The sequence below is a fragment of the Bos indicus genome, chromosome 8, assembly GCF_029378745.1.
Source record: "Bos indicus isolate NIAB-ARS_2022 breed Sahiwal x Tharparkar chromosome 8, NIAB-ARS_B.indTharparkar_mat_pri_1.0, whole genome shotgun sequence".
Taxonomy (NCBI): domain Eukaryota; kingdom Metazoa; phylum Chordata; class Mammalia; order Artiodactyla; family Bovidae; genus Bos; species Bos indicus.
The window spans coordinates 46,725,030-46,741,624 of NC_091767.1; the positions used below are offsets into that span (position 1 = coordinate 46,725,030).

General features: G+C 42.1%; 1 protein-coding gene and 1 long non-coding RNA gene across 8 annotated transcripts in view; one reads left to right on the forward strand and one right to left on the reverse strand.

Moving 5' to 3' along the window:
- TRPM3 (transient receptor potential cation channel subfamily M member 3) overlaps positions 1-16,595 on the reverse strand; it is a 612,207-nt gene that overhangs the window by 75,567 nt on the left and 520,045 nt on the right. For all 7 annotated transcript variants that reach the window (XM_070794649.1, XM_070794646.1, XM_070794648.1 and 4 more), the window contains 6 exons: positions 16,377-16,517; positions 14,993-15,022; positions 13,917-14,206; positions 13,051-13,279; positions 10,629-10,796; positions 5,831-5,971 (listed from right to left, as the gene is read on the reverse strand). In XM_070794649.1, the coding sequence (XP_070650750.1) occupies positions 5,831-5,971; positions 10,629-10,796; positions 13,051-13,279; positions 13,917-14,206; positions 14,993-15,022; positions 16,377-16,517 (999 nt within the window). The remainder of the gene's footprint in view (positions 1-5,830; positions 5,972-10,628; positions 10,797-13,050; positions 13,280-13,916; positions 14,207-14,992; positions 15,023-16,376; positions 16,518-16,595) is intronic.
- LOC139184548 (uncharacterized) lies at positions 7-16,383 on the forward strand. Its single transcript, XR_011568056.1, has 3 exons — positions 7-216; positions 14,515-14,600; positions 16,233-16,383. It is a non-coding gene; the product is annotated as an uncharacterized lncRNA (long non-coding RNA).

Genomic DNA, 16,595 nt, shown 5'->3' on the forward strand with positions numbered 1-16,595 from the left:
TAGTCCTTCCTGGTTTCTCCTTTGAAACAAAGCAAGAGAAGACAAGCAATGTATAGGAAAGAATGAGTCTGCGAGGCTGACTGTGACTTGGAGTGAGATTTAATTCTCACGAGGCATGAACACTGGAGGTTGAACCCTGTGGAACTGGCTGAGTGGCAGTGTGTCCCAGAATACTCCTCAGGGTTCAGGTTTGGTGACTGTCACTGGAGGACTCAGGTATGTCTAGTGAGTGGAGAGTAGGAGGGAGGGCTGGCGAGGCTCTTACGTAAGAGGCTGAGGAAAAAATTCATTCTAGGGCGGGCAGTGGCAAAGAGCTAAGCCTTTTCTAGGTGAGGCTTCAAGTTGAGTATTGTACTTGCTAACTTTAGGGGCCTCAGGGGCTGTGAATAGGAACTGAGTGAGTAATTCAAACCTGCACTCTTTAGAGCTTAGCAAAGAATAGGAAATGGTGTGGGCAAAAGGATTGAGACCTTGAGAATTCTGGAGGTACAGGGTGATTCTGGAGCCCTGGAGGCTGCTTAGAAGGTGGAAAAACATGCAGCCTGGCTGGGGACACAGGGGTACTGGCAGCCCTGCAGAGCTAGAAAAACAATGCTTTCTCTCCTAATGGACCTCTTTTCTTCTTTCCTTACCCCCTTTTTTTCTCTTCCGCCTTTCCTTCTTTTTTCCCTTCCTCTTTACTTTTCCCCCTTCCCTTTCCTTTTTGCTTCCCATTTTCTTTTTTCCTTCCCCCTTTCTCTTTTTCTGTGTTTTTTCCTTCCCCCCTTTTTTTGTCTCCCCTTCTTTTTCATCTTCCTTTTTCTTTCTTCCCCCTCCTTCCCTTTCCTTTTTAAAAACAAATGAATACACAGATCCTGAATAAGACTTATAGACATTTTCTGAGACCTTGTTATGTTGATGGGTTTACAGACACAGCTATTTCTCATCTCTCGAAGGGCCGGCATATGCATATACATGTTGGAGATCATGTATGAAAGTGAGAGGGCAGCTGAACAGATGCTGAAGAGTCAGCAGAGCTCCTTCTCTTCTTGCGAGATTCACTCCTGTACACCCACCCCGCCCAAGGACTACTCTTTATAACCACGCTTTAGTTCCTACCCCACCCACATTGAGATCATTAGCACACTATGAAAACCTCACCTGAAAAGAATCTTGTCTACTCGGTGTGAAACGTATAGGATGGTGTTTAAGGTGTAATTTGTTTTATACGGTTCTTGTTTACCATTATATATTGGCATCCACTCTCTAGTCCCTGTGAGTTCTGTATTTTACAAAACGCAAGGAAAGGACTTTAATGGTTAAATGCTAAAATATACTCTCAGCCTCCTTCTGACCTGAAACCCTTCTCTTTTTAGTTGCTTCTTTCTCCTTGTTGGATCAAATTCCACTGCTTCTGGTGGGCCTTGTTAACCACCCAGGTTTTGTCATTTTACTTACTTCATTGCAAAACTTTCCGAACCATTATCTTCTCTCGTCATAAGTAGGCCCAGTGACACACACACAATTCTTCCAGAACCTCTTCATTTTAATACTTAAATAACTCCTTCAATCTGCCTCTGTCCTGTAAATACAGGTACAGTGTACTTGTTTGGCAGAAGGACTAGTGTTTGGTGGAAGGAATGTAGATGTCAGTGACACTTGGATTTAAAAATCCTCCACTCAGCTGTATCTTTTTGTGCAAATCACTTCGCCTGCCTGGGACTCCTTCTGTGAAATGGAGATATTTGCAACTGACCCTGCAGAGCTTTTGCAAGGACAGAGAGACTGGAATATGCATCTCTCTCCTGACGCAGCCCACTGAATGGTGGCTGATATTATTATGCACCTCTATTTTCAAGAAACTTCTATTCTTCTACCTCTGCTTACCTCAGTCCTTCCTTTTTACCCCTGTTCATTATTCATACCTCTGTTCTTTTTTCTTTTTTAAACTGACCTCATGGCTTATGCTTCCTCCAGGACCTTCTCTTTTAGCTCCTGCCTATTTTTTAAATCATAACTACTCTACAATGCTTTCCTTTCCAATATCAAGCTGCAATATACTATTTGGGGACAACTCTCAAAATATGGACTTCCAAAAATAGGGCTTTGAATATGTTTCAATGGTACAATAGAGGACTGGCTGCTGTCTTAGAAAAAACCTCTCCTAGAACTCGCTAACATTCAGGGGGCCTTGCTGCACATTACCCTAACAGAACATGGTTTAATGGTTGTGGGTGTATGTGTGAATATATATTCATATATATACATACTTGTATATATCCTGTAAGCTTTAACAGGCTGTGGGTAGAATTCCATAATTTTGAAAAGAAACATAACCTTATGATTCTTAGGTTAGTGGGAATCCCTTAAGAATCTATTTACTTATGTATTTTTATAAAATTTCCATTAACCAAGATGCATGACTTCTAAAGTATGAAAAGTAAGCAACCAAAGCCTGCTGAAGCTGCCTGGGGGTCCCTGGTGGGGCTTGGCCATTCCTCATTTCTTCCCGGGCCTTTTCCTACTGCCACAAGAGAGTGGAAGGGCTGCATGCTGTCGGCAGATGAAGGAGTCTGCTCCTGCTGGAAAAGCCCGGGGCACAGTGGTGCCCTCTGACCTGGCACCACTGGTACCTTGAACTGGTGTCCTTTCCAACTGGGCCCTAGGAACAGGCTCTCACACAAGCCAGTCTGGGAACCAGCTGGAACAGAAGAGGACTCAACCTGCTCTCTGGAAACTTGCTAAGACAGGAACTCACTTTATGTGGAAGTGAGGTGTGCCTTACCTTTCAGAACCTTGGGAATGTAGAATGGGATACTTTTGGAAATTGGGGTGGGAACTACTCTTACAGACAAGAAACAAAAGCAAATGGGCCCTTTGATTTACAGCTGCATTTCACAATTGCCACTCTACATCTCCGTTTACTTCCTTGAGGCCTGGGCTTTGTCAGTGCACATGGATTTCTGGAAATCATTGTGGAAACACAATTGGACATAACTGGAACATCGGTCTAAGGAGTATGTGGAGGGTAATCCAGTCAGCCATGAAGAAAGGAGCTGGACACATGCCCTCCCCCCCTTCTCAAAGAGGTAGCCCCACAACCTGCAGTATATTGTACAAGGAAAGCAGTGTGCCCTGTGCTTCCCAGACTATAAGACTCACCTGAGAACTGAAAAGAGCCTCTCAGGCTCCTCCCTGGAGATTCATTTAGTAGGGCTATGATAGGGTCAGGAACTTGCATTTCTAACACAATCCTTTATCATCATGGAAGTTTAAGAAATACCAGGCTGAAAACTCAGCCCTTTGTCTAGAGTAATGGTTCTCATCCCTGGCTACTCATTACAACCACTTGGGAGCTTTGAAATATCCTGATGTCTAGGCTGTGCCCCAGACCAACAACATTAGAATCTCCAGGAAAAAGAACCCATGAATCTTTTAAAATATAGATTAAATAGAACCCAGGTGTTTTTTTTTTTTTTTCTTAGCACTGCAGGTGATTCCAGTATGTGAATAAGGCTCAGAACCATTGCCAGGGCATTTGTGATCTAAAAATATTCGTGGCTAACAAACTGCCTCAGCTACGTGAAGGGAACTAGAAAAATCAAGAAAGTTAAAATTAATACAGAACACAAGAAAAAAAAAGATGACTCAGAAGGATAAAAGAATCACGTACTCTATACAGGTGATAGATATTCCTGAAACTACTACTTCTATTGGCTTCTTTTATGCTCTAGAAAAGGAATCTGTAAACATTTTCTATAAAGGACCAGATAGTTAAGATAGTTTAAGGTTTTTGTGGGTCAAATGGTCTCTATTGCAAGTGACCAACTCAACAGTTGGGGCATAAAAGCAGCCAGATTATAGGTAAATGAATGGGTTGGGTTGTGTCCCAGTAAAACTTTATCTATGGACATATGAATTACATGTGAATTTCATGTGTGACAAATTCATCTTCAATTGGTTTTATTTTAACTCTTTAAAAATATAAAAAACACTCTTAGCTCACGGGCCATAATAATGGGCCGTGGGCTGGATTTGACCCATGAGCTGTGGTTTGCCAAATTCTGACCTAGGCTGAGACAATTAAAGCAGTCTAATATAAGAGAAAGGGCAGACCTGGGCATAAAATACGATAAAAAACATTATCTTGATAAAACTGTTAGTTTAGGAAAAGTATATATAAAGCACCTAGCAGAGTGCCTCATAGTAGGTATTCAATAAATGATAGTCTATCATTGTTGAGTGGACAGATGAATAAAACACTGTTGCTGTGCAATTGGTCTAGCCTAGGAATAACAAGTTACATTTATCTTATGCTTAATGTGTTCCAAGCACTGTTCTAAGTACTTTACATATTTTAACACATTTAATCTTTACCAATACTTATAAAGCAGGTACTATTATTATCCTCATCGTAAGAAAATTGGGAACAGAGTGTTAAAGTAAACTGCTTAAGGTCACACGATAATAAAGAGGCCCGGACAGGATTTCTACTTAGGCTGTCTGACTCCAAAGTCCATGCTTGCCACTGGTTGTCAGAAAATAACAAATATCTGCATGCAATATATAAATAGAAATGATTTTTGCATCCCTTAGTTATTTTTTTGGAGGGGAGAATATTTTTCTTTTTTTAATGTTAACAAATTAAAATTTTTACTTCTTTTTACTTTATTTATATTTTGATACTTTCTCATCCTCTTTTAAGGGTGTGCTTTAAAGCAGTGGTTTTCAACATGTGCCATTTACCCCGAGAGGAGACATCTAGCAATGTCTCAGACAGTATGTTTATCACATTTGGGGTTGGAGACTGCTACTGGCACCTAGTGGACAGAGGCCAGGATGCTGCTCCGCATATTACAATGCACAGGGCAGCCCTCCTTAACAAAGAATTATTCTGCCCCCAAATGCCAATAGTGATGAGGTTGGGAAAGCCTGGCTTAAAGTCATCACTGAGTGTCAGCACACAGGACCACACAAAAAGGACCTCATCTAGTCATTTGCGTCATCTCGGCCTCAGACTCGGATTATCCTGCTGCTGACTCAAGTGACTGGTGTGTAGCTGGTTGTGAGAAAGGCCAAAAATGCAGATGCACTACTTTTCATCTGGCACCACTCCACAGTGGCTGGAGAGCAGCAGAAATGACCTGGGTCAAAACTTACCTTAAGCTTAAAATATCATGAAAAACAGAGGCAGAAAACTAGCGGTCAGGCCATTTCTCCCCTATCAGGAGGCTATTTCAGGGATAATCTTTCATCTTGTGGGCAGAAAATATTTGCAGGGTATGCTCACTGGACAGTATTTGCTGTGATTGTAGGTTTCTTTACATGTTTTTTGCTGTTTTGTTTGCATGTTGCTTGCGTCAGAGCAAGAAAGGTTGTTTGATGACGTATTATATTGGGAGTAATTACACACTTCTGATCCCCATCTTTAGTGGTTTTCCTTCTAACACTCTGCTCAGCCCACCAACGTTCCCCCTAAAACCAGGATTGACATCTAAAATAGGCAACTCTGATCCAGCACTCATCCATCCAGAACATGGAAGCATTTTGTAAAAGGACCTCTATTTCCCTTCTAGACTTGACTCATATTCATCTCATTTCTATTTCTGTTAGCTCTTTTACCATTTCCTTTATTTTCTGGAAGGAGGAGAAATATAGAAACTGTGGAAGCTGCCTCACAAGCTCCACAAATCTTGCAAAGCTATAGAAAAAGCAAGGTCTTAGGACTGTTATTCCTGCCTGTGTGGTCCTTATATTATGACTTGCAGAAGAAACCACCCAGGTGCATGAGAAACTGACGTTGGCTCTTTGTTGGCCATCCATTAAAAAGGAGAAAAGGAAAGATGCTTACAGTGTAGAACCAGAACTTCACAATGGGTGCATTGTAGAATTCATAGATTTTTCTGCCCAGGGGGATGAACCGGTGTCTGCTCTGAACTTCTTCTTCATCCTTCTTCCTGGAGGACTCCCCGTTGTTTCTTCCCAACATCGCCTACGGTGGAAGAGGACCCATAGCATCACAGCAGGGTTCTGGAGAGCAGGCAGTTCAACATGCTCATTTTACAGATGGGAAAGTGTGTTCCCAGAACCTGAGAGCTTTGTTCAGGGTCCTCAGAGATTTGGAGATCGTGCCTTCCCTAGGTGTGCATTTGCATTATACATAGAATCTGTATATCCTTCGCCTGGGATGGAAGGCCTTAAGGATATTTCTTGATTGTTCTCGTCTCTTCTTCCCTGGAACCTCTGGAAGATGAGGTGTTGGAAGATACCCAAAGTTCTGAGAGACAGAAAAAGTATAACCTGGAAAGACCAGGAACCTCTCATTCCTCCCAACCCCTTTTTTGTTTTATCATGAGACAGGCAGGTCTGGGTTCTCTACTCATGCTAATGACTCTTAAGTCAAGGGTACCTTAGACTAGTAATGCCTTATTTGTCCAAAGGTTATGGACATTCAAGAGGTTTAGGTATCTGAAGTGCCTGAGCTTAGGTTAGGAGCATCTATTCAACTTTTAGGCATATGCCTTGGCTTCCTGATTTCAAACCCTGTGAAGCCTTAATTTGGTGATTCCCGGGCACACTACATTCCTCTGCGTAGGAGAGTCAACCAGGCAGGACTAGAAGTCAGGCCTGACTTGAAAAGGACCTCATTTTTAAGTTGTTGCAGATTTCCTTAAATCAATTATTTCCTTCTCACTATTGACAGCAGCAGGAACAACAGTGATTAAACATCACAAAAAAGGCAGAACTTGAAAAAAGGCAGGCATTGACAAAGAAGATTGGTCCTAATCTGGACACTTAGCATCTGTGGCACATTGGGCAAATTATTTTAACCTGAGATTTAGTTTTTTTAACTGTAAAATAAGGGTAGTAATAGCACCTGATAGAGGGTTGGTCTACAAATCAATCAGCATCTGGCATTTAATAAGTGCTCAGTAAATATTGTTGTTGTTCAGTTGCTAAGACATGTCTGACGTTTTTGCGACCCCATGGACTGTAGCCTGCCAGGTTCCTCTGTCTATGTGATTTCCCAGGCAAAAATACTGGAGTGGGTGGCTATTCCCTTCTCCAGGGGATCTTCTCTACCCAGGGATCGAATCTACATCTCTTGCATTGGCAGGCAGATTCTTTACCACTGAGCCATCAGGGAAGCCCCAGTAAATATTAGCTGGTCTTTAAAGTGAACTGAGACTTTCTCAGATTCTCTTGACTGAAATGATTTAGTTGGGATCTCTCACCAGAAAAAAGTGTGATATTAGGGATCTATTATACCATATTTCTTGGCTTTAATTCTTTCTATGTTGTTCTAAATAAGGTTAGTTCTACAATGTTTGGCAAAGGAAATTTTTATTAAGTGTGAGAACAGGGTAGAATCTTACAACTACTCAGAGACTGACAAGGGCTTGGGAGAAGAAAAAGTACTAGGAATAAGGGTTTAAAATTGAAGATCTAATCACCAAAATAATTTACCCTGAAGTTGGTAACGGAGACAACCAACAGTTGGTTCTGGCTTTAAACCACCTTACCCACAATATGAAATATTAGTTTCAACTATTTCTGTCATTACCTCAAGTATTCACTTTACTTAAATATGTAACAATCATACATGATTTACCTGTAACCAGAGAATTACAGGAGAGGGTAATTTCCATTCCTTTATTGACCCTCTGGCTGGAAAACTACCTTGAACTAATGAATAAGTTAGACTCCATACTATGGCCTATCTAAGTATTTATTTTGATCAGTGAGCTGAATCAATCTTCATGATAAACACTAGACAGCAATAGGGTTCTACAAATATCGATCATTAACCTCAAGAAACTCTAAAGGTACATGATATTTGCCTTCTATAATTTATAACCTATGTGACACAATTATCCTACTTCTGTTTATTTATATGCTCAAAAATACAGGGTCAAAATACATTTTGGTAGACACTTAGATGAGAGTAAAGGCAGCCTGGAGCGTTTTAGGCATCTCAGGGAATAGCATCTTGGGGTAAACTCTAGGGACAGTGGCTTTTTCAACAGTTACAACAATGCCCTTGGTCTCTGGATATATTGAGACTTTATCAGGCAAAATTCAAGACACTTACCTGGCAAGGCAGGTAAAACAAAAATAAAGGACAATCTATTCTGCCGTAAATATTAAAAAATATTTCAAAGTGAGTGCATTTCTGAGAGGCTTGTCCTTCAAGGTTTAAGTAAAGCACTTTTGGCATTTCATTAATTCCAGCCTAAGCAGCTTAACTTGCTGATTTTGTTATTTCTTTTTCCAGCAGTCAAACATTTCCTTTGGCTACATTTCTTAAAGCAGATTGCAACAGGGTCGAATACACACAAGACTGCACAACACGGATTTCAGAATCTTTGCTGGCTGGACACGGATGTCAAGTCTGGGAAAGATCCTTTGAGGTGAACTAAGCTATTGAAGGCTATTAAACTGAAGCAAACTGAGGCTGATATTTCATGTACAGCTTTGGAAGGGCCAAGGGAAAATGTTCTATTCCAAGAGAGGATACATCGGTTTAACACAGAAGCTCAAATATCAGTCCTATGAAGGCAGTGGAGTTGTCAACAAGTTGCATTTTCCAATTCTGTTCAGAGTGAGCTGAGACCAGTGGCCCAACAGTAACAGAACTTGTCATTAGGGTCTAAAGAAGCACCACATTAAAAAAAGGTGCTGTCCAACTCTGATTTTGCCAGCCCATTAGTCCCTTCCTTCCTTCCTTTCATTCTCCCTGCTGTTTTAGCCTGTGGAGAATCAGCTCAGGCATTAATGCTACTGTGGTATCTTCTACTTGGGTTCTCAGTAGGCAACAGCAGGGGCTATTCTCTGGGAAGCAAAATTTGCTTTCAGTCCAGAGATGCACCTTTCATTGTGGCTTCTTGAAACATCAGATCCTCAAAACTCTGAACGGAGCAGGAGAGGGAGCTGTCTCTGTTTTCCTCCTTGAGACCCAACCAGAAAGAATACTGCCTTAGCTCCTGACTACCTTCCTAGTTTCCTACTTTGAGCCCTCCTAGGATGTACGCCAAAGTCAAGGCCATGTCAAACTAATTTGGAACTAATTAGGTGGATAACCTTGGGCCACTTAACCTATCTTGAATCTCAGCTTCCTCATCTGTAAAATGGTATCACAGTAGTACCTACTTTGCGAACTTGCTCTGAGGATTCCATGAGTTAAGTAAAGCATTTAACACCATTATAACAACATTAACAAACATTTATCTCATGATAGGCACAAGTATACATTAGTTACATGTAAGCTTTTCACATTGTTTACATGTACCTGTGAGCTATTAATAATAATGTTGTTATTCTCATATTAGAGGTTAAGAAACTGTGCCTGAGGTCCTACTGTGAATAGGTGATGGGGCAGGATTCTGCTGAAGTATTTAATAAAGATTCGATATTACTACCACCAATGTTTCTGCTAATGATCAAAATATGATTTCCTATACTTGAAGGGGTTCAGAGGCCAAAATTAAGGTCAGATCTTTAGGAAGACAGTCATTTGATCCTAACATAGAGGGAAGCAGATGCTTCCACTGATTTATAGAAGGATCCTGAAACTGAAAGCAAACACTGGACTTCAACTCAGTGAGTGAAAAGCTGTGGCCTGATGCTTATACACTGTTGTACTTGGGGCTGGGAATGTGCCTGTGAATAGATCTTTAAGAAGAACCTGCTGGAAGGAAAGGGCATTTATCTGGAGGAAGAACAATTCACAGGGTGTTCCCATAAGGATAGTAATGCAAAGGCCTTTTGTCACCTGAGCAAAACCAGTTTTTATTTTCTCCCCAAACAACTTCTTCTGGCTCATCACGGTCACTGGTCAGAGTGATGGTGGAGGCTGGGGGATATCCAGGAAGTTCTAAGGAGTTGTTGCCTTATGTCACCAAAGCTCTGAAGCCTTGTTTGTCCCTTTAACAGCCTGTGATATTTTTAGACTTTGAATACAATCCAGTGGCAGTCACACTGCTCTCCAGTTAGAGTTGTGGGAAGCTGTCCCATGCCCAGCTGCCCCCAATCCCCCTACAGAACAAAGGATCCATGCTCTATAATTATACCAGGAAGAGCTAATAAAAGCCTTCCATACAAACCTCAAAATTCAATTAGTCCTCCATTTGTGAGCCTGACCTCGAAGACAGATAAAGGCTTAGCTTCTGATCAGTACAACAGTTTCAGCTCAGTGGAGCCGACTGCTCCCAAATCAGATTCCCTTTCCTCTTCATGTGCTAAGACTGCCACATCACCTGGTTGTTTATAAAGTATCGCCTGGTTGGAAAATTCAGAGTGTGTTGCTTTTGAATTTCACTGGGTTGTTGAGTGCCACTTATCCTGGCCAAAGGATTAGAATTAGTCCCTTTAGTTACTTGAGCATAGAGAGGACACTTTTTCTGGGGGCGGAGAGGATGCATAGCAAACAGCATGTGGGATCTTAGTTCCCTAATCAGGGATTGAACCTGTCACTGAACTAGCAAGGAAGTCCTCGAGAAGACACTTTTATAATACCCTGCTCTCAATACTTAAATGGAAGTAACTGGTGGGAAGGTGACCCCGAGAGTTACTAAATCTTAAGTCATATCCACGGGAGAGGTGGGTTAGTGGTTCTCCCCTCCAATAATAACAGCATAGATTTTTCTTACTGTCAGTTCCATGTCCTCTTCATCTTTTTCCTTTGTGGGCTTCTCTGGTTCTTCTTGCTCCTTCTCTTGGAGGTGGATTTCCTGGGCCTGAGTCATATAGGGCATGTCATCTTTGTTCTTGAACTCCAAGCTGAGAATTGAAGGAGGAAGTAGAATTCCCAGAATTACCTAAAGCAATAATAATGATAATAATAATAATCACATTTAAAGGATTAAGATAAGGGTGGTTGCTTAGAATCAGAACACCTGGGGTGTGGGGTCTGTGTTTGTGGGCATGTGTGGGTGTAGGAGTGTTGGGTGTGCCCAGAGTGAGGACCTGCATATCTGAATAACTAAGCCCATTCATGCTAAGAGAATTCCTTCTGCCCACGTGACTGGGAGCTGTTAACTCACAGTAGCTCAGTCTGATTTTGGCAAAACAAAGCATCTTATTCAAATACATCTTACCCAATTAACACCTACTTTGCACAGAGGAAACTGAGGAAAAAGACCCTACCCAAGGCAAATATAGGAAAAAATTCAGATTCCCAGTTAGTAGCGTGATAGCACTTAGCTCTGTGAAATCAATTCATATGTTATGTCCACTGGCGTTTATTTACTAATATGCCAAGTGGAAATGATTATGTATCATCTGGTTATCTCTGTAAAAAATACTGTCCTAAGTTGACCTCAAGAAAATCTGTTTAAGAAAGCATGTTATTCATTTTAGCATCCCGCAGCATTTCGTATTATCCAGCAGTAACACACACACACACACACACACACACACACGGGCTCTGTATCACTATGAGAAGCCCCCTGCACCACGCCCCAGGAGGCCCAGCACTGTGTTTCACTACCAAGCACATGAGAGATCCAGAACCTCATTGTTTCCCGGGACCAAGTTTCTGACACCTGATTTGTGCTTCCTAAATCTTCTCCCATCTCTTCCCTCAATCCCAAAATGGTTTATGTACAAGCTTCTGAGTACAACCTTCCTTGAAGAAAGTGTACCAACATGACGGGCTAAGAGAGGCCATAAAGGGCAAGTAAAAATGATCCTCAAATAAGGAGGCAAGGACAGCCTGTGCTTCAGTGCCCAGGGACTTGAGAGCAGCTAAGGGAAAGGGGAGAGTGGTGACCCTGCCTCAGGGTGCCTGGCAGGCCTGGGAAGGCTCAGATGGCAGGCCTGGCAGCCTTCAGGGCACATGACACCCTGTCCTCAGAGCTGAGAGCCAGTTTTGGCATTGTTTGTAGTGTGGTGCTGGAATGCCCATGACCCACTTCATGGAACCCTTCTGTGACTCTGGGCCAAGATCCCACAGACAGGGTGGGTGGGGGAGAGGTGCTGGTTCTATCAGGGTGGTGTCAGCAGATTGCTCTGGTTTGGTGGCCCTTTTGTTTTGGGCTGACCTCAGAGTCACCTAGATCAGGTTGTTCTAGGTAAATATAAGCCTGGCTGGTTTCAGTTGCAACAGCTACAAACTAAACAAATAAAGCATTTTAAACATTCTTTCAATCTCCTCCTTTCCCCATTTTGTCCTTTAAAAAACTCTTTCAGTTTAATGTTTTCCTTGTAAAACACAGAAGAAAACATAAAAAAATCAAAAGCCATTGATTATCCTATTTTTTGTATTTTCAACCCCAGGGATAAGCACTACAAAAAGTTTACTGTGTATCCTTTTTGTTTTTTTAAAATATGAAGTTATATGGATAGAACTATACCTGTACATGCACTTTAAAAAACAACAAAATATGGTCTCAGGCTACATATTGGTCTGCAACTTGTTTTTCTTCACTGAAGAATAGATCAGGATTATCTGGCAGCATCTTTACATATAAATCTATCTCATTTTTATTTCATTAAAAAAATGTCTTAAGTTTAGCTGATAGGAGCCAGTGTCTCTTTATGACATGGTGCCAAGGGAGGGCCAAGGTGTTCAGGCTTGCATGGAGGTAAAAGGTTGTCCAGGTAAGTGTCTCCTGGTGTAGCATGGCTTGTGACAGAGTAAATGGTACCTTCTATCGTACCGGTGTGTGATTGTCACCTGTGGGTATTCTGAGAAATATTACTGTCTATGCATACTATCTCTAGAGGCTCTTTTTTTTCGTTTTTTCCTCTTGGTCTGGCCACACGGCAGGTGGGATCTTAGTTTTCCAACAAGGGATCAAACCGGTGCCCCCTGCAGTGGAAGCATGGAGTCCTAACCACTGGACTGGCAGGAAGTCCTACCTAGATGTTCTGATTTAGCAGAATTTGGGGTTGGCCCTCATTTCCATACTTTACAAAAGCCCAATTATACAGAAGATTCTGATGCATAGGTGGGGCTTAGAAGTCCCCTCCTGAGTTAAGAGGACACCTACTACCACTGCAGATTTGGCTTGGAAAACTCCCACCAACCCCTGGGCCTCATAGCCGACAGAGCCTTCTGGGAGCACTGACCTTGAGGCCTGAGTTCTTGCGCATCCGGAGCCGACCCATCCACATGTCTGTGAGCAACATCTGGCTGCACGTGTGCGCGATGAAGTCACGGTGCTTGGCAGCTACCGCAAGCTGCAGGCACGTGGCATTGCTCCAGTTCTTCAGTTCATACGTCAGCAGTTTCATGGCCAGCTGCTCATCCTGCTTGTAGGACTGGTCCAGGAGCTCCACGGCCAGCTGGCCAAAGTCCCTGAAAGAGAGAGCATAAGGAGCTGTCTTTTGGCGATCTTGGAGACTTAGATGATGAAAGTGGCAACCCGATGGCCAAGCCGTGTGTGGTTTAGTTGTTCCTCATGGGGTCTAGTCTATTCATTCATTCACCCAGCCAACACCATTAAGCATCTACTGTGTGCCAGATATGGAGTTTAGAAATGGGGGTGTAAGTCAAATTAGTCATGATCCCTGCACTCAGGGCCCCAGATTCAAGGCATACGGATGGGTGAGGCAGATCCACAAATCAGAGTACAGTGTATCTTCTTAAATGCAACAGACCTCAGTTCATAGTTAAGCCTTGTTAACCACAAGTGTGTGATCTTGGGCGAGTTACATAAATTCTCAGTCTCATTTTCTGTAGGTGTAAAGTATGTATTTTAAGGGGACTTACCTCTTGGGGCAGTTAAGAGGATGAAATGAAATCTATGCATCTGTGTGTTCCTCTGTATCTAGCACTGTGTACCACAGATGTTAACTGTCTGTGTCCATCTTCTGTGTGCACCATTGGGTTGATACTGCCTCCTCTTAAAGTACTGGGTAGCTCAGACAACCAGTGTTTGGGGCCCATCTTCCCTTCTCTTCCCCTGACCACCCCATTTGTGGGACTGTCCAACCTGGAGTTGTGGTTCAGCTCCTGAGAGATGTCATCTACCATGTCGTTCTCAGAAGCCTCGTGGGCCATGGCTTTGCAGAGCTTACAGGCCACCAGGGCCTTGGCCATGGCCTCCTCGCCATGCTGCCAGAAGAACAGGGCCATCTTCTGCCGCTTCATCAGGACGGCCCACACCATCAGTTCATGAAAAGGGAAAGGGAAGTGGTTGATCTCAGGGTCATCCAAGTCAATGTCCACCTCTTCTTCACGCTTCTTGGTTGTCTTTCTTCCTCGCCTCAAGGGAACATCATCCTGTAATTTTAGGGAAAAAGCATAGAGATGAAGTTAGAAATGAATCCAATCAATTCAGTAAATAGTTCCTGTGTATCTGCTACTAGCCCAGCCCTGGGATAGATACAGAAAGAAATGAACTATCCTAGCTTCTATTCTAAAAGAACTCACAAGTTCATGCATGCCTAACTTTAAAACAAGCTATAATAAATGCAGAAGCACAGTCCTATGAGAACATGTCAGTGTTAGACTTTAATTTTAAACAAGTCTTTCTCAATGGACTTTTTAAAAAACAAAACAAAACTTTCATCTATTCGTTTCCTCTACAGGTAGGGTCATTTGTACCTCGTGATGGACAGCATTACCCTTTCTGCTGAAAGGACAAGGACATCCTATACTTGCAACTGGATATAGGGTAATAACCACATGAACAGAAGATGGGAGACAGATACTGTGTCTCGAGTTTCTGCATACTTCATTAGATGCATTTGTGAAGAATTTCTGGCCTTTGGGTCTGTTGCCATTTGTAAGCACCCATGAGTAGATTTCACTTACTGGAACCTATATGCTTTCTTGGTTTTCAAGTTAGTATTTCAAATATGATTTATTTTTGTTTGCAATGCTAATATAACCTCATGATAGAATTTTCAAAGCTACTGTGACTACCCCCTTGTCACCGGGAAAAATGTCACTTCCTTATTTTAGAATCATGTACTAAGTCCTACCACTGGAATGAACATATATATATTTAAAACATGTAATAAAGAGAATAAAAAATTGATACTAATAATTTGAACAAACACTTACCTCCATTCCCAACAGTTTCAAGGCTTTGGGCTGTTAAAAAAATTTTATGCACAAAGTTAGATCTTTCTTTATAGAGGTAAGAAAAGAATCCTAATGTATCTTAAACAGGTAATGGAACAAATCTATTGTACTGTATAGCATTTATTCATTTCACTAAATAAAACACCACAGGGGAAGCTCTTAATGGAAATTCTAAGAGAATTACAAATTTAGTGACTTTGGTGAATTACAGAAAATTAGGAAACTAGAGAGGTATAATGAGATTGCCTAAAGGGTAGACCCTGCAGGTTTATAATCTCTTTTATAGACCAAGATTTTTTCCATCTTTCTAAAACCATCCTGCTTGGTCGACATCTTCTAGACATCAAGCACTTGAGTGAACAATGAGACTTTCAATCAAACGATGAGGTGTTCCTCAAACCTCTGAAAGACTGCTGCAATATGGAGACTTGGGGTATTATTCAGAAATATTATATGTTGAGATGATTCATGCTGGCTATCTCTCTTTGCTGCTGACCAGTAGAGCAAGGGTGAATGGGGCCAGAGGGACATTTGTTGAGGTCAAAGGGCACTCAGTGGCATGGTAAGTGTAAGCACACATAGCAGCACCGCTGGTCACACTAGGAATGTGCAAAACACGTGCAGACCAAGGTGGAAGAGAAGGCATCTCAGCAAATTATAGAGCTAAATAGAACTCACATGGATAAAAACCACTGGGGGGGGGGAGTCCTCAATAATTTTAAAGGTATGGATAGATCCCAAGACCAAAAATCTTGAACACTGATAAAGTAGATAAGATTGTGCTGTGTGCTGTGCTTAGTCACTCAGTGGTATCCGACTCTTTGTGACCCCGTGGACTGTAGCCTGCCAGGCTCCTCTGTCCACGGGGATTCTCCAGGCAAGAATAGTGGAGTGGATTGCCGTGTCCCGCTCTAGGGAATCTTCTCAACCCAGGGATCGAGTCCAGGTCTCCCACATTGCAGATGGATTCTTTACCGTCTGATTATTTGAATATAATTACTATTCTCCAATCATTAAGGTTTACTTTTTTAAATGAAAAAACTACTTTTTTTTAATGTACCAAAAGACTTATTTAGAAGTTGAGCATGTCATCTCAATTCACAGCATGTATAAAAGCTAAAAAAGTTCACTTTCAATGCCAGTTTCTGATTTGAATTGGATCTAGTGAGAAGAAGAAAGAGTGTAACACTCAGTACATTTTTTTTTCTTTTTTAAACAGATTTGATGGCAGAGGGAAGAAGAGGCAGGACAGCTGCCTTCTTATCTGATTTCCCCCTTGCAGACAAGGAAGCAGCCACACTCCAAATCTACTGCATCCTAGACCTCCCCAGAAGCCAGGAAATGGAATTGGAGCCAGCCTCACCCTCTTTGGGCCAAAGAGATTGTGGTAGAGCGTCCGGAAGCGCTTGCGCGTGTAGTTGCAGCGATAAGCCCCTCCCATCAGGTACTCGATCACCAGGCCAATATCGATCAGGCTGATTCTGTAGTCTGGGGGCAGGTTCCCCTACCAGGGAAGAATGGAACACACACACATCCAAGAGACAAGGGGGTTTACTAGGGATTCTACTCCGTGTGTTCTGTA